This window comes from Phocoena phocoena, chromosome 13, assembly GCF_963924675.1.
Source record: "Phocoena phocoena chromosome 13, mPhoPho1.1, whole genome shotgun sequence".
NCBI classification, from domain to species: Eukaryota; Metazoa; Chordata; class Mammalia; order Artiodactyla; family Phocoenidae; genus Phocoena; species Phocoena phocoena.
The window spans coordinates 52248878-52274712 of record NC_089231.1 but is presented as its reverse complement, the minus strand read 5'-3'; the positions used below and the strand labels follow the sequence as shown (position 1 = coordinate 52274712).

At 39.7% G+C, this 25835-nt stretch overlaps 1 protein-coding gene and 1 pseudogene across 3 annotated transcripts in view; one reads left to right on the top strand and one right to left on the bottom strand.

Annotated features, from left to right (window-relative positions):
- Positions 1-25835, top strand: part of GREB1L (GREB1 like retinoic acid receptor coactivator) — a 118905-nt gene that overhangs the window by 71680 nt on the left and 21390 nt on the right. For all 3 annotated transcript variants that reach the window (XM_065889720.1, XM_065889719.1, XM_065889718.1), the window contains 4 exons: positions 11036-11216; positions 13023-13215; positions 19875-20008; positions 23363-23702. In XM_065889720.1, coding sequence (XP_065745792.1) covers positions 11036-11216; positions 13023-13215; positions 19875-20008; positions 23363-23702 — 848 coding nt within the window. The remainder of the gene's footprint in view (positions 1-11035; positions 11217-13022; positions 13216-19874; positions 20009-23362; positions 23703-25835) is intronic.
- Positions 6-1078, bottom strand: LOC136132753 (tumor protein D52-like; annotated as a pseudogene).

Genomic DNA, 25835 nt, shown 5'->3' with positions numbered 1-25835 from the left:
GAATCTCACAGGCTCTCCTGTGTCTCTTCTGGAAGAGGCTCCATGGTGGTGGAACTAGCGTTTGCAGTCGAATTCAAGAATTCTCCAAAATCACCACCAGCAGGCTTGGTTCCCCCTACTTTAGACTTTAAGTTTTCAACCCTTTCCTCAAATTATTTGAAAGTTGGGGAGTTTTTTACATCTTCCAGCTTTTTGGTGATGACTGATCCAACAGATGAAAAAACAGCTGAAGCCTTCTGTCCAGGCTGAGATAAGGTTTCAGAGGTCTTCTTGTACGGAGACGTGGCTGTCACATCTTGCCACCCTCTGGCAATGTTCTGTTTTAGTGTCTGTAGTGAATGGATCCCAAGTTTCCGCTTGATCTCTGTTAGGTGCTTTCCTTTTGTTGCTAACACTTGAGACAGAGTCTGGATTTTTTCTTCTACCTTAGCAAGTTCTCTTCTTAGCTCTTCTCGCTCCTCCTCTGATAGGGTTTCAGTGGCACCGATAGTGGCAGCAACATCTTCTCCTTCCTCGGGTACTGGGTCTGTTCTCAGTAGACCTTGCTCGCCGTGATCCGTGTCTCCCACCCACTGGCAGCGAGTCCTTGCTTGGCCTCCCTGCCCGCCACCCTCCTCCTGTCCTCCTCCCAGGTTATTTGCTGAAAAGAGACAGCCAGGGTGAAGGAATGTCCATTGTTATAATACTTAAAACTTCAGCATGCTCTAATGATTTAATATTTTCTGGATTTTCATTTCCTTTTTTAAAAAACAATAGCAATTTATTATTTATATTCTACTTTTTTTGTAATAGGGATCTGAAGACATATCAGTAAAAGCAGTTATAGCAAACCCATAAAATCAGGCAAAAATTAAACATGATTTTCATTTCCTTTTAAGCATTAGAATATTTTTGCATACCAAAACTTCAGAGAAATTAATTCGATCCCAAGGGAAGATGAACAGCTAAAACTAAGAATAGTTTTATTTTTCTTTAGGATGTCTTCTTGACAGGAAGAACAAGAAATAAAACTTAGAAATGAAAAATTTAGAAATAAAATTCTTTATTAAAAAACATCGAGAGAGGGCTTCCCTGGTGGCGCAGTGGTTGAGAGTCCGCCTTCCAGTGCAGGGGACACGGGTTCGTGCCCTGGTCCGGGAAGATCCCACATGCCGCGGAGCGGCTGGGCCCGTGAGCCATGGCCGCTGGGCCTGCGCATCCGGAGCCTGTGCTCCGCAACGGGAGAGGCCACAACAGTGAGAGGCCCGCGTACCGCAAAAAAATAAATAAATAAATAAAATAAAATGATATTTTAGTATCAAATGTGTGTGTGTGTGCACATTTAGCATCTAGATCTTAGGTTATAAATACCATTCCCCATTATACCAGCTCTGAGGTAGGAACAGTCTGGAATCTTGGTTTCCAGAAAGTGCGAAAGTACTCAAAGATCGATGGAGGCATGTCGAAAGGACACAGCAGCCTGCTTGAACGAGACTTTGCTGTCCAAACTTGGTAATTTGGGGCATCTAAAGGAATGATGGCAGTGGATTGTAACCTACTGGATTTTTGTAAAGCCCATGAGTCCACAGTAATGCTAAAAAAAATAAAAGGGGCAGGAGTGACAGGTGGGACGCAAGCTCTCCTTTATAAAAGAGTACCAGCTAATCAACATAAGAAAATAACAGAATTAAGAAATCCCTGTTTTGCACTACCAATATAGTAAGTAGGATGATGTAGTGGAGCATTAAGCTCAGTGAACAAAGACCTGTGTTCTTTCTTTTATTTTTCACTGTTGTGGCCTCTCCCGTTGCGGAGCACAGGCTCCGGACGCGCAGGCTCAGCAGCCATGGCTCACAGGTCCAGCCGCTCCGTGGCATGTGGGATCTTCCCGGACCGGGGCACGAACCTGTGTCCCGTGCATCGGCAGGCAGACTCTCAACCACTGCACCACCAGGGAAGCCCTACAGTATAATTATTGATTCTGGCAAGTATCATCAATGGGTACTGAAACCATTGGGTAAAATGTATTCAGGAACAAATATTCACACAGTCTCAAAGTGTCATCCCACATATTAAAAATCACAAAGAGGAAAAGGCATCTTTACAATGGAGAGACCTGGCAGTAGACAGTACCATATCCATGCAATCAAACTTCGCCATCTCCCATTATGGGACAGATTGACATTATGAACGAGGGGAAGTACATGATGTTACCTATGAAGTATAATTGCCAAAAATGGTTAACCTGAATCTAATCACAAGGACACTATCAGAAAAATCCAGATTGTGTGACATTCTACAAAACAACTAGCCTGCATTTTTAAAATATCGATGAAATGACCAAAAAAGAAAAAAGACAGGGAAGCTGTTTTAATTATACAGAATAAAGAGACACTGCAAGCAAGTACAATGCTTAATTCTTGATTGGATCTTAGACCTAAAAATAAAAAGTAAAAAACACAGCTCTGGGACAATTCGTGAAAATCATATCTACTCCTATATGTAAAATAGGTAACTAATAACAACCTACTGTACAGCACAGGGAACGCTACTCAGTACTCTGTAATGACCTCTATGGGAATAGAATCTAATAAAGAGTGGATATATGTATATGTATAACTGATTCACTTTGCTGTACAGCAGAAACTAACGCTGTAAATCAACTACACTCCAATAAAAATTAGTTTAAAAAAACCAAATGTATGCTGTGTACTAGAGAATATTATATCAATGTTAGTTCAATTCTTTGGATGTAATAATGGTATTTTAGTTATGTAAGAGAATGCCTTTGCTCTTAAGAAATACATATTGAGGTATATAAGGGTGAATATTATATATTCTAAATTATTCAGCAATAATAACAATGAATAAAAAGTAATAAAGAGAAAAAGCAAATGTACCAAAATATTAACAATTGGTGAAACTAATTGAAGGGTATACAGGTATTTATTGCACTAGTCTTTCAGCTTTTCTATAGTATTCAAAGTAGAAAGAAAATTTAAGAAATTTTAAATATTGAATAGATCAAATTTATAAATTTTATGAGGTATTAAAAATCACAATATAGTGAACACCCGTGTACCTATCAAAATAACTTACTGAAGACTCTTGTTCCCCTTCCTGATGCTACCATTCGTCTTCTTTCAAGGGTAACTATTATACTGAATTTTGTGTTTCTTATTCCCTTGTTCTATTTATAGTTTTGCCATAGTGCATAACTCCTAAACAATATATTGTTTAATTTTGTATACTTTAAACCTTTTTGTAAGTGCATTTGTCTGTAATTTACTTTTTATACTCAATATTACATTCCTGTGATTAATCCTGTTGTTGTATATAGCTGTAATTCACTAATTTTACTGCTTTTTAGTATTCTATTAAATGAATATAACACACATTTTAAAAAAATCATCTCTCCTGTTGATGGACATTTAGGTTGTTTCTAGTTTTTTACTATTTCAAACAGTGCTGGTACACATGTACAAGAGTTTCTCTGAGAGAAGAATTGTTGGGGCATAGGTTATGTACACTTTCAACCTTACTAAATAATGCTAATTTTTTCCAAGGTGGTTGGTTATATTTACATTCCCACTAGCGATGCATGTATTTCAGTTGCAAATGTTTGATATGGTCATGCTTATTTTTAAGTTTTTTTAATTTTTAAATGATTTTATATCTTCAGAAAAGTCACAGAAACAGTACAAGAGATCCAAACATGACATTTTAAAATAATTCCATTCTCCAATAAAGATGTTAAAAAAAAAAAGAAAATTATCACAATATGCTGGCTTCAAAAAAATCCATTTATAATAGCATCAAAAGGAATAAAATACTTAAGCATATATTTGATGAAAGAAGTGTACAACTTATACTCTGAAAACTAAAAAACATTGTTGAAAGAAATTTTAAAAGACCTAAATAAATGTAAAGGTAGTCTACATTCATGAATTGGAAGACATTAATATTTTTAAGATGGCAATATTCCCCAAATTGATCTACAGATTCAATGCATTCCCTATCAAAAGCCCAGCTGACTTCTTTGCATAAATTAACAAGCTGATCCTAAAATTCATGTGGAAATTCAAGGGACCCGGAATACCCAAAACAATATTTAAAAAGAAGAACAAAGTTGGAAGACTCTCACTGCCCCATTTTAAAAGTTAATACAAAGGTACAGCATTTAGACATTGTGGTACTGGCATAAAGATGACATATAAATCAATGGGATAGAACTGAGAGAGTCTAGAAATAAACCCTGCTATTTATGGTCAACTGAATTTTGACCAGGGTGCCAAGACCATTCAATGGGGAAAGTAATCTTTTCAACAAATGGTGCTGGGACAACTTGATATCCACATGTGAAAGAATGAAGTTGGACCTTTACCTCACAGGCAAAAAGTAACTTAAAATAGATCAAAGACCTAAATGTAAGACCTAAAACAATAAAATTCTTAGAAGAAAACATAGGTGTAAATCTTCATGACTTTGGATCAAGCAACGATTTCTTAGATACGATTCCAAGAGCACCACCACCAACAACAAAAATAGATAAACTGGACACCATCAAAATTAAAAACATTTGTGCTTCAAAGGACACCATCAAGAAAATGAAAAGAGAACCCGCAGAATGTGAGAAATTATTTGCAAATCATATGTCTGATAAGAGACATATCTATAATATTTAAAGACCTATTATAACTCAATAATAAAAAGACAAATAGCCTAATTAAGGTATGGGTAAAGGATCTGAATGGGCACATATCCAAAGAAGATATACAGATGACCAAAGAGCACATGAAAAGATGCTCAACACCATTAGGCAGTTGGAGAAATGAAAATCAAAAACACAATGAATACTACTTCATGCCCATGAGGATTGCTATAAGCAAAAAGAGAGACAATAACAAGTAATATGTAGAGAAACTGGAAGTTCATACACTGCTGGTGGGAATGTAAGTGGTTTAGCTACTTTAGAAAACAGTCTAGCAGTTCTTCAAATTGTTAAACAGTTACCATATGATCCAGCCATTCTACTCCTAGATATGAAATGAGAGAGAAGTGAAAATATAGGTCCACACAAAAAACCTGTACACAAAAGTTTACAATAGCATTATTCATAATAACCAAAAAGTGGAAACAGTTCAAATGTCTATCATGTCCATAATGAATGGATATATAAAATGTAGTAAACTATACAATGGAATATTACTCAGCAATAAAAAGAAATGAAGTATTGATGAATGCTAAAACATGGATGAAACTTGAATACGGTATTCCAAGTGAAAGAAGCCAGTCACACAAGATCAGATATTGTTATGATTCCATTTACATTAAATGTCCAGAGCAAGCAGACCTATAGAGAAAGAAAATATATTGGTAATTGCCTAGGGCTGGGGGACTGAGGGGGGAATTGAGGGATGATGGTTAAAGGGTCTGGGGTTTCACGAAAATGTTCTAAAATTGCTTGTAGTGATTGTTGTACAACTCTGTGAATTTACTAAAAGCTATTGAATTGCACATTTTATATGGATGAAATGTGTGTGGACTATATATTAATAAAGCTGTTAAAAAATAGGGAGTTCATATAAACCCTTCACCAGCTTTGCTTAAAGTTGAGAATTTATATAACCATAGTACCATGATCAAAACAGGAAATCAATTCTGGAACAAAACTATTAACCAACTAAAGACCTCACTAGTTTTCCCTTAATGTCATTTTTCGTTCCAGGATTCAATCCAGGATCAAACATTGCATTCAGTTCTTTTGTCCTCTTAGTCTCCTGCAACCTGGGACATGTCTTCAATTTTACCTTGTTTTTCATGACTTTAACTGCTATCTCCAATTCCATGTGAACACTGCAAGGTTCCTTTTAGTCCTTCCCCATTTCTCTATTTGTAACTTCTTTCTCTGACAGGGAGAAACCTGATTCTTGTTATCTATAATGTACATATTCACTTCTTTGATTTTTTTTCCTAGAAGTTACACAATTGCTAACCCACACCCCTGTGAGAAAACAGATTGCCAGCTAAAGTGTTGCCATACAATTCTTTTGGTCTTTAGCCTTATGGTTTCCAGACAAAACACTGATTTGTTTTACTGAGGTTTGCTCTTTTCATGCTCACCCCCCATCAATGTGGTTATGTTAGTTTTCATTTGTTACCATTTGGATTCCATGTTGCCTGCCTCTCCTCCCACCCAACCCCCCATGCCCCACTCCATTCTTTTTTTTTTTTTTTTTTAATATTTATTTATTTATTTGGCTGCGCCGGGTCTTAGTTGTGGCACTCAGGATCTTTGTTGCGGCATGTGGGATCTAGTTCCCTGACCAGGGATCGAACCCGGGACCCCTGCATTGGGAGTACGGAGTCTTAACCGCTGGACCACCAGGGAAGTCCCCCCACTCCATTCTTTTTTTTTTAAATTTATTTTTGGCTGCATTGGGTCTTCAATGCTGCGCGCGGGCTTTCTCTAGTTGTGGCGAGCCTGGGCTACTCTTCGTTGCAGTGCACAGGCTTCTCCTTGCGGTGGCTTCTCTTGTCGCGGAGCATGGGCTCTGGGCACGCGGGCTTCAGTAGCGTGGGCTCTAGAGCACAGGCTCAGTAGTTGTAGCGCACAGGCTTAGTGGCTCCGCGGCATGTGGGATCTTCCCGGACCAGGGCTAGAACCCGTGTCCCCTGCACTGGCAGGCGGATTCTTAACCACCGCGCCGCCAGGGAAGCCCCCCCACCCCCTACTCCATTCTTGATTAACTTTGTTCTATGGTTCTAAGAGTCAAAGCTATACAAAACGGTATATTCAGAGAAGCATCTTCCCCTCCTCATACCTACTCATTCCCATTCTCACTTCTTTACACCCCTTTCCCACCCATCCCCCTACTGGTAACCAATCTCTTTAGGTTGTGGTTTATCCTTCTTGAATTTGTTTTGCAGAAATGAGGTACATAAGTATTTTCTTTCATCCACTTCTTTCTTACAGTTACCTTGTTTTTAAAAATTTGTATTAATGTGGTATTATTCTATTTTATTATGGTTTTTATTTCCCTTATTACTAATGAGGCTGAACATCTTTTCAGATATTTATTGGCCATTTGGGTTTCTTCTCGGAAATGCCTGCTAAAGTTTTTGGGGTTTTTTTTGCCCATTTTCTCTTGGATTTGTAGGAGTAATTTATGTATTCTGAATACTAATCCTTTTTAGTAATACTAGTTACAGATTTGGAAGGCTCGTCTTTTTATTTATAATATCTTTGATGAATAGACCTTCTTAAGTTTAGTTTATCTATCATTTGGCCTTTTCTGTTTAAGTAATCCTCTATGAGTTGCCACAGTTATTCTCCTTTATTGTCTTCTAAAATTTTTAGAGTTTTGTGTTTTACATTTAAGTTTTTAATCCACCTGAATTTTTTTTTCTTTTTCTTTTTTTTTGCATATCAGGTAAGATCCAATATAATTTCTTGGTTCTTCAGTGCTGACTGTTGAAGAGCCCATCCTTTACCACTGATCTACATTGCAAGCTTTATCATAAATCTCCATTTTATATGCATGTGGGTGTGTTTCCAGGGTTTGCTCCATGCCAAAACCACTGTCTTGTTAATAAAGCTGTATAATTCTTAGTCTCTGGTAAGGCAGATCTCTCCCACCTTTTCTACTTCAGGTCTGTCTTGACTATTCTTGGTTCTTTGCTCTGCCATATACATTTTTAAACAATTTAAACTATATGTTTATGATATGCTTCTAATTTAAGTCTTCTTTAATGTCATTAATAGTTTCATCATTTTCTCCATAAAGGTCTTATACACCTTTTATAAGATTTATTCGTAGATACTATTTTCTGACGTCATTGTAAAATAGTTTTTTTAAAATACATTTCCTAACTGTTTGCTGTTGGTATATAGAAATACAACTAATTTTTATAAATTGATTTTGAATCCATCAACTTAACTAAATTCTTATTAATTTAATTGATTTATTGATGGATTATTTTATGTTTTCTACCAAGACATATTATTAGTAAATAGTGATAGTTTTGTTTCTTTCTCTCTCTCTTTTTTTCAGTAATTGGTGGTTCCATTTATTTCTAAATATAGTAAGAGCATAAGATATTTTTATTGAGTTGAAATAAAATGCTTGTAATGATGCCATTAACACCTCTTGAAAGAGACCCTCTGAAGGAAGAGACCACATCCATTTTTGTTTTACATTTACTAAGGAGAAGCTGTGAAGGGAGAGAGGAATTAAAATGGAATATTAAATTATATTCTGTTTACATTTTAATATACACTGCGTAAGACCAGCAGCTTCTATGAAAGGATAAATACTGTATCATTAGACTGGTTGTGGAGAGTTTTGTTTCTCACTTTACAGTTATAGGTAAAAAAAGTCAGGATATACAGTTATAAAATGTGAGCTAGGTAGCAGAATATCCATTTTAAAAAAGTAGGAAGGAATGCACAAAAATGTTCACAGTGGCTTATTTTGAGTTAAAGAATCCTGGATGATTTTTTCTTTTTTAATATATCTCTATACTTTCCAGTTTTCCCAAGATGAGTATCTATCACTTTCATAACCAGGAAAGAAACAAAACTTAAAACTAAAAGCAAGTCTAAAACAAAATGTAAAGGTAAGGATCATATACTAAAAATGCCCCGTTAGAAATAAAACAATCAAGTCCCTCTGATATGCCTCTCCCGCACCGAGACATACCACTGCAGAGCCAGCTGGCAGCATAGACTACTATACCATGTTATGTCTGAGAGAATGACCTCTGAGATTCATGGAACTTTGTCTTTCCATTAAGGGCATGTATGGACTTGACCTGTCAAAGGCATACAATTGGTCGGCATTTCATTTGTTTTGAAATGTGATCAACTCAATTATCCATAAGATACAATTTTCCTCTTCGTGAATTATTTATGGTCTTATCATACTAAGAGCCTCCTAACTCTCACTGCTTATTTCCTAAGGATAAACTTAGGAAATATAGACTAATTTTCAACTGGTTCTACTCTCCCTATTTTACAAATAAGGAAACAGAAACCACCAGAGTGGTTCTGTGCCTCTGCTCACCTCCTCTACACCAGAGGACTTTGTCTCTCATCATGATACTTGTCAAAAATATCCATCTTCTCCATCATAAGCTCCATGAGATTAAGATCTTTGTTTGTCCTGCCCTCCTGTGTATCCCCAGGCTGAGCACAATACCTGACATAGTACCTGATACATAATGGATGTTCGGTAAATCTCTATCGAATGTTGAATAAATTTTATAAGCAATCCACGTTCCAAAAAAATCAGACTACTTGCCAAATTAAATGTTTGATTAATTGCTTTTGGAAATATTCACAACATCATTTGACTACACGTGGGTGGAAATTGAAAACAATCTCTGAGTAAAGGCTCCTGATGAAAAAAGTTTGAAAGCAAAATTACCTTTCTGTTTACCTTTTCTGGAATGATGAATTTTTCATACGATAAAATATTTTTCCTATTTTCTTTTCTTTTTTTTTTTTTTTTTTTTTGCGGTACGCGGGCCTCTCACTGTTGTGGCCTCTCCCGCTGCGGAGCACAGGCTCTGGACGCGCAGGCTCAGCGGCCATGGCTCACGGGCCCAGACGCTCCGCGGCACGAGGGATCTTCCCGGACCGGGGCACGAACCCGCGTCCCCTGCATCGGCAGGCGGACTCTCAACCACTGCGCCACCAGGGAAGCCCTCCTTTTTTCTTTTATACCATTTAGAGCTATTAGTATTACGGCATCTAGATGCTAATTGCATATAGCTGTTAATTAGTCTGGTTTTATATGAAAAGAAAAACTAGACAAACAAAACTAAGTCAACATAATTCATAAAAGTCTCTTCACTTGTTTATCTTTTTTAATTAAAATTTTTTTCCACACAGTTGGAACTGGTAGATGTGGCTGATATTGGATGTTAAATAGATATCCTTGGAGGACCATATCTAACCCCCAAATGTGACATATCTAACCCTAATCAGTCTTCTGGTTCCTTCTGCCTGGAGGGTCATGGGCTTGAGTGACAAGGCTCTCCTCTCAGAGGGCTGAGTGTCTTGGGCAGGGGAGTATTGTGCACCCTTGTTTGGGGGCAGTGTTTTTTTTCCAGCTTTATTGAGCTATAATTAACATATTGTCTAAGTTTAAGGTATACAGTGTGATGTTTTCATGCATGTATTGTGAAATGTTCACTACAATAAGGTTAGTTAACACACACTTCACCTCACATAATTGCCACTTTGTCTCTTCATTTTAAAGGAGGATTTGGTGTTTTAATTATCCAACAACAGCTTCATGTGCCTAGAATTATTTTAGATGTTTGTATGTAGAAATAATTTTACTATAGTCAGAGATAATGATACAGTACAAGTTTTACAGTTCCTAACATTTTGAGAATATAATTATCTTGAGTAATTCAGTTCATTCTATTAATTTGGTACATAATCCAACAATCATTGAGGGCATCCTATACTCTAGGTACTGTGCAACATTGTCACCATATAAAATGAGTAAAATACTACCTAAAAAAGCTCACGATCTAGCGATGAATCTTTGGACATCAGATTTTATTTTCCTTTTTTCTTATATGTGTTTTGTCGCTAAATTTGGGGTAAGGAAGATTTACACGATTATATCAATTTGGCCAAGAGCTCTAGTCCAAATCTTCATTTTTTCCAAGTGGCCTATAGTAGCTGTTAGCAGATAAATAGAATTTAACTAGACATAATTAAATTCACATATAAATATAAGTTTATATTTCACATATAAATAGAATTTAATTAGACAGAGGTCTCGTACATTCAAGCTTCTACTTAACGTATCAGGTCAGTCCCTGTTGTCATTTGTATGAAGTATGGGAGGTGGGGTGCGGTATTCTAAAGAAAAGGAAACCTGATATTTCCTCTTCAAAACTGTTGTGGGGAATATGGAAAAGGAAAACTATCTGCTCTGTAAATCTCTGTATATGGTTAGCACCCAGTATATCAGTACTGAACTTAATCTCATAGACATGTGTGTAAAAAAGATAAACTCTTTTTTCTTCTTGGCAGGTGTCCTTGTAGACTTGGGTCTGGAGGAAAATGGGACAGCCTATCAGAGAGCAGAGAAATATGTTGTTCGTCTAGACAATGAGATTCAAACCAAGTTTGAAGTTTTTATGAGAAGGGTGAAACAGAACCCGTATACACTGTTTGTGCTAGTTCATGACAACTCCCATGTGGAACTAACGAGGTGATTGCTTCAGAGTGAGCAAATACAATATTTCTTCTACAGCAGTAATGGTCATGTACTAAATAATTTAAAAGGTGGTGATTTGAAAGACCATGGACCCTACCAGTTGGCATCTTCTCATGGTTAACTTATTCCCACCCTTTCCTTGCTTTCTCAACTTTTCTTACCACTTTAATGTTGATTTTATTTTAACTATACTGTGGGCGAATTTACAAATTCCTGTTAAAATCCGGTCTTAAGAGCATTGTGGGACTCAGCTGCTTCAGCGAAGGGGTGGCAACAAGGGGGTTGCGGTGAGTGAGCTCCCAGAAGGCCCATGTGCTTTCCCACCCACCCCCTCTTCTCCTCGTGGTTCTTCTCGTTTTCTCCTTTTCCTTGTCCTCTCTTCCTTCCTTTCCTGCCATTTCTCCTCTTCCTTGCCTTTCTCTCTTCCCTCTTCCCTTTAGCAGCAGTGGAGATGCCACTTCAATGATCTGAGAGCAGATCCAAAACCTTCCGCAATCTACCTGTTTAAACAAGAGACCATCCTATCTCTTTATGGGCTTATTAATGAAATAACAGTTTGTGTAGTGTGACGGAGTCAGATCAAATCACAGTACTTATCTAGTAGGGGGTATCTTTGTTCCTATGGATTGAAAAAAGCAAGTAGTTGTTTTTTGTTGTTGTTTTTTTTTTAAGGGCAAATAGTTGTCAAATATTACATATCATGGTTTGTCCTCACCACGTCAGGGGAGGGAAATTTCAGGCATCATCAAACCTTCATAGATTTTCTTTCCTCAGGACACACTGAGGTTAGGCATCTGGAATTTTTTTGATCTGTGGTAGAAATGTCAGAATTGCAAAAACACTTGTTCAGAAGCCAGAATGTGTTTGGTACTCCATAATCTGAAGTCCAGAGCCATATGTAGGTGTAAATAAGACCTGGTATAACTTGTTAGATTTGCAAGGAAGGAAGGAAGGGAGAGAGGGAGGAAGGAAAGAAAAAGAAAAGAAATTTTGCCCACACCTTGTTCAGTTACTGCTTATGTTCTGTGAGCAGAAATAGCTCACTGACCTTGTATACCTCATCTTTGAAAGTTTGGGGTAATAGCTCTGAGGATTACACATTGGATCTCTCTGTATTTAATCCTCATGGGCCTTGAGATTACTTTTTTGAATATACATATATATATGTATATAGATAGAGAGAGAGAGACAGAGAGAGAGAGAGAGAGAGAGAGAGGGAGAGAGAGGGAGAGAGAGGGAGAGAGGGAGAGGGGTGGGGTGGGGATACCTCCACATTGAACGGAACTGAAAATGACTCAGAGATATGAAAATGTTGGTCGTGGGGAGGAGGCCGGAGGAGTCCTCCCCACGGTCTAGCAGCTTCAAGTGAGGAAGGAGAGTGTGTTAACACAGAGGGGATTCCTTGTAGCTTTGGGGCCTCTCTGGGGGTACAGATCATTGCACAGTTATAAGCATCATATTTTGATGGAGAGCTCCCGCATTCAGGTGGGCTTTCAAACTGAAGTGATCCACCTCAGCTACGAAGTTGGATATCCTTGGCTTGGATAACTGAGTTTATACTTTGAGGTATATCAGCGACAGACTGAAAAAGGAAAAAAAAAAATCCCTGAAATTTGTCTGAAAGGGGTAAGAAGGTGGGTCCTCTTTGCCTTCCAAATCTAATGTTGGTTGCTTCTGTTCCTGCCCCCAATTAATAGGAACCAGAAAAATAAGAGCTAAAACACCACCTCCATTTTGATATCTGATTCTGCATCTAATCAGTTAAATTAGGTTTTAATGTGACTTTCAATATTTCTACAGTGTCATTTCGGGCTCTTTGTCACATGGTGAACCTGGCCATGGATTGGCTGACAGAGTCATTAACTGCAGAGAGGTTCTGGAAGCTTTCAACCTCCTGGTGCTCCAGGTCACCTCCTGCCCATACACTCTGCAGACCCAACAGTCCCGAATCAGCGCCAACAACGAGGTTCACTGGATACAGCTGGACAGCACAGTGAGTCTCTGTTCTACCCTCTGATACACAGTCATGTTCTCAGTTCCCCTGGGGAGCAGAATCTTGTAATAAAATATGGTCACAGCAAAAGAGTTCAAAAAACTAACTAACATAATGCTTCCTCTTCTAAAAGTTCCATATAATTACAATTATTATTCACTAAAAACTAGTGAATAGTGTCCTCTATAAATTTGATTCGGTGGTTCTTTTTTGGGCTATCATGCAGATACAAAATTGTCTATCCAGTATAGTTTGTCCCCCTAAAATGTGATGTCAGCTGACACCATCCTCAATATCCTGGATTAGCTTTGTGCCTTTAAATGATTCATTCCAATCTAAAACTTGGAAATATTATTGTCCTCTTGTTTCAGTCTTACTGATCTAGATGTATATCTATATGTTGATTAGTCTCATGCTTCCCAGCAACTGAATTTTTCCTTTTAATCAATTCTCACAGACTTCTAGTTGAAACAGAAGATGCTGGTACTGTTACTCTAAATTACTCAGGGGACTTCCCTGGCAGTCCAGTGGTTAAGTCTCCGTGCTTCCAGCGCAGGGCACACGAGTTTGATCCCTGGTCAGGGAACTAAGATCCCCACATGCTGCGTGGTGTGGCCAAAAAGGAAAAAAAAAAAAAGACTTTAAACAGGAATTCCCTGGTGGTCCAGTGGTTAGGACTCCACAGACAAAACAAAACACTCTAAACTACTCTGTAGTATCATTTAATGCGTTGAGAATAGCTCGGCACTGTACACATCCAGGTCCAGTCCCTAATACTTAAAAGATATTTTCTGTGACCTATAAACTGTAAGCTAAATAGATTAGCAAATAAAAAAATGAGTTTTATTAAAAAACAATAAAGATCAGCCATTAAGCAATAGAACCTTTGTTTAGAAATATCGAACTGTGAGATATTTTAAAATAAACATGTTTAAAGTAAAAGAGGCCAGAAATGTCCTACATAAGAATAACTTTATTTTTCAACCCAATGCATTTCACTCTGTTATGAAGTAGGTAAGAAGACTTGGAGCCCTTCTCTTTGAGTATTGGTGTGTCCTTTACAATCAAGCAAGCTCAGGTCCCTGACTCACGTTGGCATCACCAGTCCCTCCCTTGTGAGAACTGTCTCGGTGTGTTGACTGTCACAAGGAGGTTGCTTTGAGCTTTCACTTTGCTGGTATCTTCTCCACCCTAGCTCTGTCCATGAATTGGGTGGGCAAGTTATGGGTGAGATAAGAGGCTGCCAGTGTTCCTTTGTCTCTGAACCAAAACCGTATGGTGTGCCTAGGGTCTACCCCAGTAGTTGTCCTGACATAGAATGGGATAGCCAGTAGAACTGATAAAAGGAAACAGTGTTTTTAATCCAACAGATAGGGCTCCAACTAAACGTTAAGTTGAATATATTGTTAGGGGGGGAAAAGGAGAGCCATCCTATCCTGAACAGTTGGTTTAGTCTTTTTCTGGGAGGGATCACTCCAGTGATAGGAAGACGGGCTCATAGCTTCTGCCCTTTGTCTTCTCCTGATGTGAAATAATAGAGAAACAAGCTTAAAATAATTTTCCTTAAAAGTCATTCCTATGATTGTGGTTAATTTTTTTAAGTATAATGATGGTACTGTGGTTATATTTTTTAAAGGATTCCAATCTTAGAGGTATCTAGTGAAGTATTTGTGGATTAGAGATATGATACCCAGGATCATATTCAAAATAATTGAGGGGGGGAGTTATTATATTCTAATTAAAGTTTAAAAAAAATCATCCCTATGACATTGAGAGGAGCATGGAGAAAAGATAAAAACATTGAATCTAATTTACAACAACTTTACACATTTAGGGGCGAAGCTCTAGTGATTAGCTTCCTTTAGTTATCCTGAAGCCAATGTCCTAAAGAAGGAATAATAGAGAAAAGCAAAGAAAGTAGACTCAAAAAATATTAGTGAGCACTTGTAGGCTTGTGTTAGATCTTTCCAAGAACACACAGAGACCTGATGGTTTAAGGAGAAAGCAAAGTACGTATAAAAGCCACTATTATTCCAAAGTAGAATAAGACATAGATAGAGAAAACAGATTGGTGGTTTTCAGAGGCGGGGGCTGGAGGGTAGACAAAATGGGTGAAGGTGGTCAAAAGGTATAGACTTTTTATAACTCCAGTTATAAAATAGATAATTCCTGGGGAAATAATGTACAGCAAAGTGACTATAGTTAATAATGCTGTATGGTATATTTGAAAGTTGCTAAGAGAGTAGATCTTAAAATTTCTCACCATAAGAAAACAAGAATTATAACCATGTGTGATGAGGGATGGATGTTAACTAAACTTATTGTGGTGATCATTTCACAACATATGCAGGTAGCAAATCATTATGCTGTACACCTGAAACTAATATTTTATGTCAATTATATCTCAATTTTTTAAAAAAAGAAAAAAATCAAGTTGTACACCTTAAATATATACAATTTGTCAAAACAAAACAAAAAATGTAACAAAATAAAAACAAAGTAGAGTAAGACAATTGCATAAAACCAAAGTGCTCTGTGGGTTGAAAGGAGGGAGAAGTCCCACCCATTTGAGAGCATCAGGAACGGCGACATAGAGGACAGAGCACTTGGGATGGGCCTTGGAGGAGAGGAAGGACAGAGCAGACAGGGGAGCAGCCACTCCTGGCAGCAGACAGCTCGGGCAGGACCACAGAGGAGTAAGCATCAGACATTTTTCAGAGAATACTTAGTGGGATGAAAAGAAACCTGGAAATATACATATGGAATCTTTGAGACCAGGCTGGAAAAGCTTACACTTATTACACAGGCATGAACGATATTTTAGCAAGGGCATAGTATTATTAGAAATAACATTGAGACACAGATGGAGAGAACAAACGTACGGACACCAAGAGGGGAAAGTGGCGGGGGGTGGTGGGGGTGGGTGATGAATTGGGAGATTGGGATTGACATGTATACCCTAATATGTGTAAAATGGGTAACTAATAAGAACCGGCTGTATAAAAAAATAAATTAAATTAAATTAAAAAAGAAAAAAAAAGAAATAGCAGAATGTACATATTTCTTTTATTCTTTATATTCACAATGTTAATGTACAGCTTGATGCATTCTCACAAACTGAGCACACCCATGGGACCAGCACCCAGACGAAGAACTAGAACGCTAGCACCTACTCCAGAAGCCAGGCACTCTCTCACGAGAGGGAAGCACTCTTCTGTCTTGGTTTGCCCCATTTTGAACCTTATATAAATGGAATCTTGCAGTAGGCACTCTCTTATATCTGGCTTCTGTGCTCAGCATTGTTTGTGAGATTCTTCTATATTTTGCATGAGTCATAAAACATTCATTCTTTTTGCTGTATATAGATTACGCTGGGTGACTCACCACAATTCATTTATTCATCCTATTCACTTATTTCAAATAGTGCTGCTTTAAGCATTTTAGTAGACATATGTATGCATTTTTGTTGGGTATGCATTTGGGAGTGAAATTGCTGAGTTCTGAGTTCAGCTTTAGTAGCTACTAAGAGGCTGCATTTTAAGGCAAGTTATCAACTACAGAGGCCAAGTCAAAGTGATTAGAAAGGGGGAGATGTGTCATCTGGCTTTTCTGATAATTCAGGTTAGAATGAACAAGAACCTAAATCAGAATAGTGGTCCTGGAAATACAAAGGATGGAAGAAATGGTAAATCTTCTAGGATTTATTTATTGGGGAAGAGGGAAGGGTCAGAGATATCTTTGAGGCGATGCCTTTAGTTGGAAAAGAGAAGTCAAGAGGAAGGTGGACCTCTGGAGGGCAGATGAGACGGATGTGGGCTGAGTGAAGACTGGGATTAGTGCACAGTCGCAAATGCAATGTGGGAGTTGTGATTAGGGCTTTACAATGAGGATTTGGAATAGATTTCAGAAATGCTAATCACTGAAGCAGCTGGTGTAGATAAAATCATGGAAGAAAGTAATGAAGAGAACGGCTGAGAGGGCAGTGAGGCCAAGAACTGAGGTTTTGGCCTCAGGAATCCTTGGTGACCTTCCAGGGAACAGTGTCCACAGAGCAGAGCATTTGGCTGGAGGAAAAGCAGAGACCGTAGTGAAAGGACAGGGAGGGCTGCAGCTGGGGGTCACTGAGAGGGTAGGACTTTGGGAGGAGAGATATTTTTCTTAAGAGAAGGGACATTATCCCCAAAGATACAAGGATTCAATAAATTGTATCACTTATGATTTGTGATACTTGGGGACGTGTATTTCTTTAGAGGAATATCATTCTGAGTTTGATAACTCGTATTTTAAAAGATAGTCCCATTAACTTCTACTTGCAAGTCTGCACTTACAGTTTAATGCAAACACAACAGAAAGGGGGAACTATTCACTTCTTATTTTTAGTAGCTCTAGTTCTTAAAACCATACTGGCTCCAGTTGGTGATAAGCCATCTATTTAACAAGCTCTCCTCTCATTTTGCTAAGAGAAAGAGAAGTAAAAATGAAAACAGGTGGAGGCTTCCCGTTCAGCAGGTTATAATGCTGTCAGGGAAAGGAGCAGGCTTGGAGTCGGATTTTACATCTTCCCAAAGAAACATGATTGTGGATGAGAAGAAATGTGAAAACCACATACATGTAAGATAAAGCTTTTCCTCTTACTCTGTGCCAAGTCGAGATAAAGAGGGAAACTCAGGTGACTGACTTCTTTCATCCTGAAATGACTGATTTGACACAGCTATTCAGAACGCAGCCAAGAATCCAGAAAGAAACAAGCAAACAAGTAAACTATAGATGTCGCTCCGTCTTTGCTGTAAGGCTCTGATGAAGCATATTTACTCTCAAATAAGACCCTGTTCCAATAAGCAGGATAAGCTGGTTTGGTGGGGGGTGGGGGTGGGGCTTAAAAAATTAAAAGCTGCCAATTATAGTATTTTCTTTTTATCTTATGGACCTTATAAATGACACAATTGCTCATCTCTTTGGATGGGTTACTTAAAAGCTCAGAACCAAATTCGCATTCCACTTCTAACCAAACGGCAGAAACTTCTGGGATGCATTTTTGAGAGTACTAACTTCATCCCTGGCCCAGTCTCCTTGCTCTTACCCTTGCTTTTTCTTCCTCTAATTGCTTAATTTCGTCTTATATATTTTTAAGCTGCTGTGTAACCTTTATGAGTTGGAGAGTGTTTAAAGAAAAATGTCAGTACATAATAAATAACACATAAAAGTGAGAATAAAATGCACAGGCAACATGACAGCAAGAAGAAATGACTATGAAAAAGTAGTGTACAACAGAGGAAGGAAAACTATTTTTAAAAAACCCCACCAGATACATGAACTCAAAATGTTTATTGATTATTCTGGAGCTACTTAGTTTAAGGACAAGCAGTTTGTCACACATGTCAGGCTCCTCTGAGGAAATCTTTGTGTCACATCCCCAAATAGTTATTCATTTTCATAGTGATGATTGAATCATCAAGAAGGGGCATAGATTAAATACTGGGTATTCTGTTTTAGAAGGAAGAAAACTATATATTTCACCTTTAAAATGAATTTTGTTTGTAAAAGTGCAAGAGAATCACCATCATTAAATAACATCAGAAAAGTTAAAATTTCTGTAATAGAGGCGTTTTTGAGTTTTTTGATCTCCAGCGAGTTCTATAGAACTCATATGTATCAATTTACAGAGCTGCTTCGAGAAGGAAAAAAATCTGACCTTCTGACTCTACAAGCCTAAGAAATGCTCTTCCTCTAAAAAATCTGAACAAAAGATAGAGAAAACAAACCATCGATGTAGTTATAATCTGCCTTAAGAAAGCATATCACTAATCACATACTAATTTCATTTGAAGTGAAGGGAAATTTCAGTTGGTGCTTCAGAGATGATTGTAGAGTTGGTATCTGGTTATATAAGGAAACACAGTTTTTGTTCAACTTTATTGAGGTATAACTGACAGATAAAAATAAAAGATATTTAAAGTATACATTGTGATGATTTATGTATACATTTTTAAAGGATGAGGACTCCTATCTAGTTAATTAACACATTCATCACCAAATATATGTATATATACATACACACACGTACAAATATGTAATTTCTTGAGGAACCTCCATACTATTTTCCATAGTGGCTGCACCAATTTACATTCCCACCAACAGTGCACAAGGGTTCCCTTTTCTCCACATCTACTGACACATCATCTCTCATCTTTTTGATGATAGCCATTCTAACAGGTGTGAGGTGATAGCCCCTTGTGGTTTTGATCTGCATTTCCCTGATAATTAGTGCTATTGAGCACATTTTCATGTACCTGTTGGCTATCTGTAGGTCTTCTTTAGAAAAATGTCTATTCAGATCCTCTGCCCAGTTTTTAATTGGATTTGGTGGCGGGGGGGGGCGGGTTGCTATTGAGTTGTATGAGCTCTTTACAGATTTTGGATATTAGCCCTTTATCAGATAAATGATTTGCAAATATTTTCTCCCATTCAGTAGGTTGCCTTTTCATTTTGTTTCCTTTGCTGTGCAGAAGCTTTTTAGCTTGATGTAGTCCTAATTGCTTATTCACAATTTTTTTAACCTTCTAGGCAATAGCCTATTACAGGTCCCTTCTCCCCCGACCCCCAGAAAATAAGACACATTGTATCCTGCCGTCACTGGGTTTTGCTCTGTTTTGAACCAGGAGGACATGAGCTGCAAGGAGAAGCTGTACTTCGGCATGAACGAGTACAGTAAATCTCTTCAGTGGGGAATCACAAGCCCACTTCTGAGATGTGATGAGACTTTTGAAAAGATGGTGAACACACTCTTGGAGAGGTAAATAAGGACTTTCAACCTTTTCTTTAGCTGTACTTGCATGTCTGAAATAGCCAAACGTCTTTTGTGTCAGTGTCACAGGGAATTTTGGTGGAGCCCAGGCTGTGCAAATGACATGTGAAGGCAGAATAAAAATAGCCTTTCCTAAGATGACCTTTCACTCAGATGGGTTTTCTATGATCATCCAAGACCAACAAAGGAAACCAGTGACTCAGAGTGGGAGGTAGAACCACTTTCTGTGTTCCGAATTGTCTCCCAGGCAGGCTTCATTGCTGCACCCAGAGATGACTTGGGCACAGAGGGATTTGCTTATTAAAGACCATTCCTCTGAGGTCTGGCCTTCCCCACACTTTTACATTTTCCTCTCTTTTCTCCTCTGTCCACCACAGGCAAGTACCCTCAGTAAAAACAAAACTTTACTCTGAGAGATTTGGAGTGTAGACTGAAGAAAATTAAAGAACAAACAGATCGTTTAAGCAAGTTCAGTTCTAAGTGGCCCTCCTCCATCCCCGACCTTGGGGTTAAGATTCATGACTCTCTGTCTCCTTTTTCTTCCCCAGTTCCAGGTCAGACTCTGGAAGAGCAAAGGGTTTTTCTGGGTTTTTTTCCTCCCTGATCTTGAATCATAGACTCAAAAATTAGGCAGAGGCATTAGAATTTAACGTAATAGGGAATTCCCCGACAGTCCAGTGGTTAGGATTTGGAGCATTCACTGCTGTGGCCTGGGTTCAATCCCTGGTCAGGGAACTAAGATCCTGCAAGCTGTGAGGTGTGGCCAAAAAAAAAAAAAAGAGTTTAGCCTACTAGAGGTCCCTCCCTGCCCTCCACTACAGTATTCTGTTTGATCATCCAGTGATGGGGGCAGTTGGGCACTAGTTGATGAGGCACATTCTAATTTTTAGGAGCTCTAGTTCTTAAAACTGGCTCTAATTGATCACAAACCATCTATTTAACAAGCTGCCCTATAACTTTGCTAAGAAAAAAGAAAGAGAAATAAAAATGAGGACAGGGGATACATCCTACCCAGCAAGTTATAATGCAGTGTCAGGAAAAGAAGCAGGCTTGAGTAGGATTTTATATTTTTGCAGCTGTTGGATTTGAGAAGACTTAACTGACACTGAGATGTTAATCCTTTCACAGCACATGTGATCTTAGATTTCCAGAATCATCCCATGAATCTCCCCTTTGTTTCCCACCCTTCTGTTCCGTCTGCCCTCTTGGAACCTATCTTTTCTTCCAGTAACATCACTCAAAGTTTTATAAGTCATATTTTAATGGATGATCCCATCAACTCCTATACAACTTTTGTAATACTTACAAAACTACAGTTACGGGCTTCCCTGGTGGCGCAGTGGTTGAGAGTCCGCCTGCCAATGCAGGGGACGTGGGTTCGTGCCCCGGTCCGGGAAGATCCCACATGCCGCGGAGCGGCTGGGCCCGTGAGCCATGGCCGCTGAGCCTGCGCATCCGGAGCCTGTGCTCCACAACGGGAGAGGCCACAACAGTGAGAGGCCGGCGTACCGCAAAAAACCAATAACCAAAACCCAAAAAACTACAGTTACAGTTTAATACAAACAAAACAAACTAGGGAAACTATTCACTTCTAAATTCATAGCTCTTTCAGTGTGAAATTTAAATGCCTGTATGTCAAAGTTACTCTTTGATCTAACTCTGGCTTTCCTACATGGCCCAGCAAAAGGCATTAAGCCTTAAACTTGGATCATCTGTGCCCACTTCCTCTAGCCAAGTCACCCCAGGCTAATAATAGCTATGATTTATTGAATGCTTGAAGGGATTGGCCCAGGACTGATTGAACTGAAGGATTTCTTTACTTTTCCCCAATCTACTAAATTCTTACCACGTAAGAAGACATTGTCAGAGACCTGAATAAAATCCACACTCTGCCTCTGACCAGTTGGATGATCTTGGGAAAGGAGGTGAATTTCTCCCAACCCTTAACTCAGCCTCCTTCTATGAGAGGGTGGAGTGGTCAGAACCCAGGGAATCTGTGGTCCTTTCCAGCTCTAAGTACTTCAGAGCAGTCATTTGATGACCCTAACTGGTATTTGCCCCTGGGTTTTTCTGTGTAAGGCTGGTGACGACTGTTTCACTTTAAATAGAATTATAAAGTGGAGCAAAGGTGAAATCCCCCACTGGCCTCCCCAGCTGCTAGGCCGCTGCATGTGCTACCAGCTGGCATCCAGAAGGGAAGTTCAGACCTGCCATTGTTTTGCAGGCTCCACGAGAGGCTTGGCCAAGCTTGGGTCTAGGGCCTTGCTTTGCCCATGCCTACTTTCTTGATATCTGCAAGCACCTCTTCATGCCTGCAAGTGGGTCCTCTTTGCCCATTTGTATTCATTCTGTCAGGCAGGCTTGGCTTTCTGAGGAATAGCACATTAATGAGAGGTTTATTTTCTGCCTGCTCTGTAATCGTAAAAACTGCCAATTTGGCAGTCCAGTGAAGGGTGGAGGGAGGGGAATGTTGAGGTGAGTCAAGGACACCCCCCTACTATTTGCTGGGCACCCTCCGCCGAGCAGGGGCTCAGGTGGACAGGGGGCCACACCACTAGGGGGTGCTATTTCTCCAGCCAGCTCCAAGTTTTCTCCATCTTTATGGGAAGATATTGTTATTGCTACAAAGGAGCTGACCTCAAATTAGCAATAATAATTACTCTTTTTACTCCTGATACTCCACAGACATTACATTAGTGTCTCAGTTTCCTTAACTGTAATCTTAAGTATAAGAGAAATAAGCTAACAAGCATTCTAACCCCAAGCCACCAGCAAGAGGTTAGGATCTAGGGATGATCCATTATGGCTCTGTTGAAAATATGAACAGACCAGTGCTTCTCAAAGTGCAGTGTGATTGTATAAAATAGATAACTAATAAGAACCTGTTGTATAGCACAGGGAACTCTACTTCGCCACACAGTGGAAACTAACACAAAACTATACCCCCCCACAAAAAAAATGCAATGTAATACAAATCACCTGGGGACCTTGTCCAGCCTGATTCTGATTCAGTACATGTGTGGTGGGAGGATTTGGCGGTTCTAACAAGCTCCCAGGTGGTGCTGCTGTTGGGTGATGCTGCTGGTCCAGAGACAGCACTGGGAGAAGCTCAGGTCACTAGACTGTCCCTAAACCTCGTGAACTTGCTGTACCTATCCCAGCAGGATCTGTGAGCTCACCTTTTCCTTCTAGTGATGGGGGCTTCAAGGTCATTCTAGAGCTCAAGCCCCACTCCTGTCACGAACCCCTTCCCACCATGCTTGGTCTGCATTCCTACAGCACAGACCTCGCTGTCCCAGTGGGCCCCACACCCAGATGCTAGCTCCCTGTGTTCTGTTGAAGGTACCCCAGGCTGCACAGCATGGTCGTCCGCTGCTACCTCCTCATCCAGCAGTACTCGGAGGCTCTGATGGCTCTCACCACCATGGCGTCCCTCCGAGACCACAGCACGCCGGAAACACTCAGCATCGTGGATGACCTCCTCAGCCGCCCAGGAAAAAACAAAAGTGGGAGGGGACACATGCTCATCCTCAGGGTGCCCTCCGTGCAGCTGGCGATGCTGGCCAAGGAGCGGCTGCAGGAGGTGCGCGACAAGCTGGGGCTGCAGTACCGCTTCGAGATCATCCTCGGGAACCCCGCCTCTGACCTCAGTGTCGCAGCCCACTTTGTGGCGCGATTAAAGGTTAGCAATGGACAGACGTTTGTTCCGTTTTCTAGGACTCCCGTGTAGGTGGCTCAGAGGCCTGAGTTTGATAGAGTTTTGCACATGTGTCGGTGTGATCTTCGTGACCACGTTAAGGCTAAACTAAGGGACGTGTCCACTTTCCTAGTTTAATAAGATTCTGTCCGGCCCCCCTTTTAGCACATGCATGCAGTTGGTCTTCCATGCTCTCCAACTGCAGGTGCAAAAATGCGATGACCCAATTTCACCCCATGTTTATTGACCTTGTTCGAGATGCATCTAGCCCACGGCCATCTGTTTTCTCAGAAAAAAAGGTAAGTTGTTCTCTTGGACCTCCGTGGGGCACGCCTTTAAGTATCATCCGTTCACTGAATCTTTTCTGTCCGTGTAGCCTATCTGTCTGCTCAGAGTGGGTAAAGTATCCTGTTTCATCTTCAGTGCTCCTAGAGAACTACTCCCCACCCTCGTGCATGTGGATTCCCCAGCAGTTTGCTGTTTCTTTGTATTTGCTTTGGCCTCAAAGCGTGGGCTGGGCTGAGATTCAGCCGAGCCTCCTGCAGAGAGATTTGTGCATGGCTAAGCGCCGCCCATCCTCCACCCCCGCCCCGCCCCCTGCACAGCCAGGGACGCACTGCTTTTCCTGTTAGGCATGGCGGGCGGGGGAGAATTTCTTAATCAATTAACCTAAATCTCTACCTCATGCCCTGCTCAGACCTTTCTGGGGACTTTTATAATCCAATGTGTCCCAGACATTTGACAGCATTTCATAAAATCCTGCATACACATAGATATGGTACTAAGCTAGGTACTATGTGTCTGGGGTAGACCGACATGGTTTCTGCACCTTGCACACGAAACACTGAGCTAAACTGGGTGAAGAAAAACCAGTTTGACACAAATTGTATGAAAAGAAAGCACGTAGTCTTAGGGGATTTGCATTCCCACCTTGGGCTGCAAAAGGAGAGTGTTGGACTGCATGATCTCTAAGAGCTCTAATTCGAGGATTATTATTTAGTGTTCATAAAGCATTTTGCAAATGTAAGCCTTTGTATTGTATTCTATTACCTATCTTGAACAATCCAAAATGCAAACAAAATGTCTTGCATTAGCTTGATAGGTAGCTGGAACAAATAAATCTGTCTAAAAATAGAAGCTCCTCTATTTAGTGGAAGTTGTAACATTTACATTTCACACATGGATATATAGATATAATGCTCACAATGTTAATTTAGACTCATAGACCACATTACAGCAGAATTCCTGGGATAACTAACAAATGAGAGTCCTGAAATTCTTCTTACAGTATAATTCATAGAGGCATAGGTTGTGGGACAATCTGAATAATGCTAATGATGAGGAATCTGGAAAAGCAGATTATCAGCACTGCTCTGTGAAGTCTCACACACCTACTGCAGGGAGATGGTCAAAAAGGATGTGAGGCTGCAGGGACTTCCTTGGGTCTCCATTGACCCTGACCAAGTGCAGCTACTTACAGAGTCTTAGGTCATTTGTTTGGACCCTTCAGGAATGCCAATCACTAAGTCAGTATAACTCAGCAGTCCTAAATAATATGCCCCTCTGGGCCATTGTTTGAAAACTGCAGTCAAGACCTGAGCTTCCTAGCCTGGCTGCTAGTACATCAGAATCACCTGCAGGGCTTCCAAAGGGCTGCTGGGAGTGTGCGCCATACACGAAGGGGGTCTCAAGTAATTACTTCTCAAAGCAGTTATATCTCAATTCTCATGAGTCGCTGCCAGGCACCAGCCACACAAAAGAGATTTCCATGTGCTCAAAACCTCTCGATCACATCAATCCATCCTTTTTATATTCTCTATTTGTGTGGAAGTGAAAAATTGAAATCCCTTTGGAATGTTCACATCCTAAGAAAGACGACCACTTGCCAGGTGGTCTCTGTTTCACCTGTTTATTTCTTTTTTAAAAATTTTGTTTGTTTATTGGCTTGTATTTCTACCCCCATAGCCTGAAATTTCTATGAGGACTTTTCCTCTCAATATGAATAGCACCCAATGAAGTTTCAGGCACAAAAGAGGCACATGTAAAAATTTGTTAAATTAATTAACCATTGTAGCATTCTTTGACTCTCATTCACTCTTTTTCTTTTTCACCTGTTTA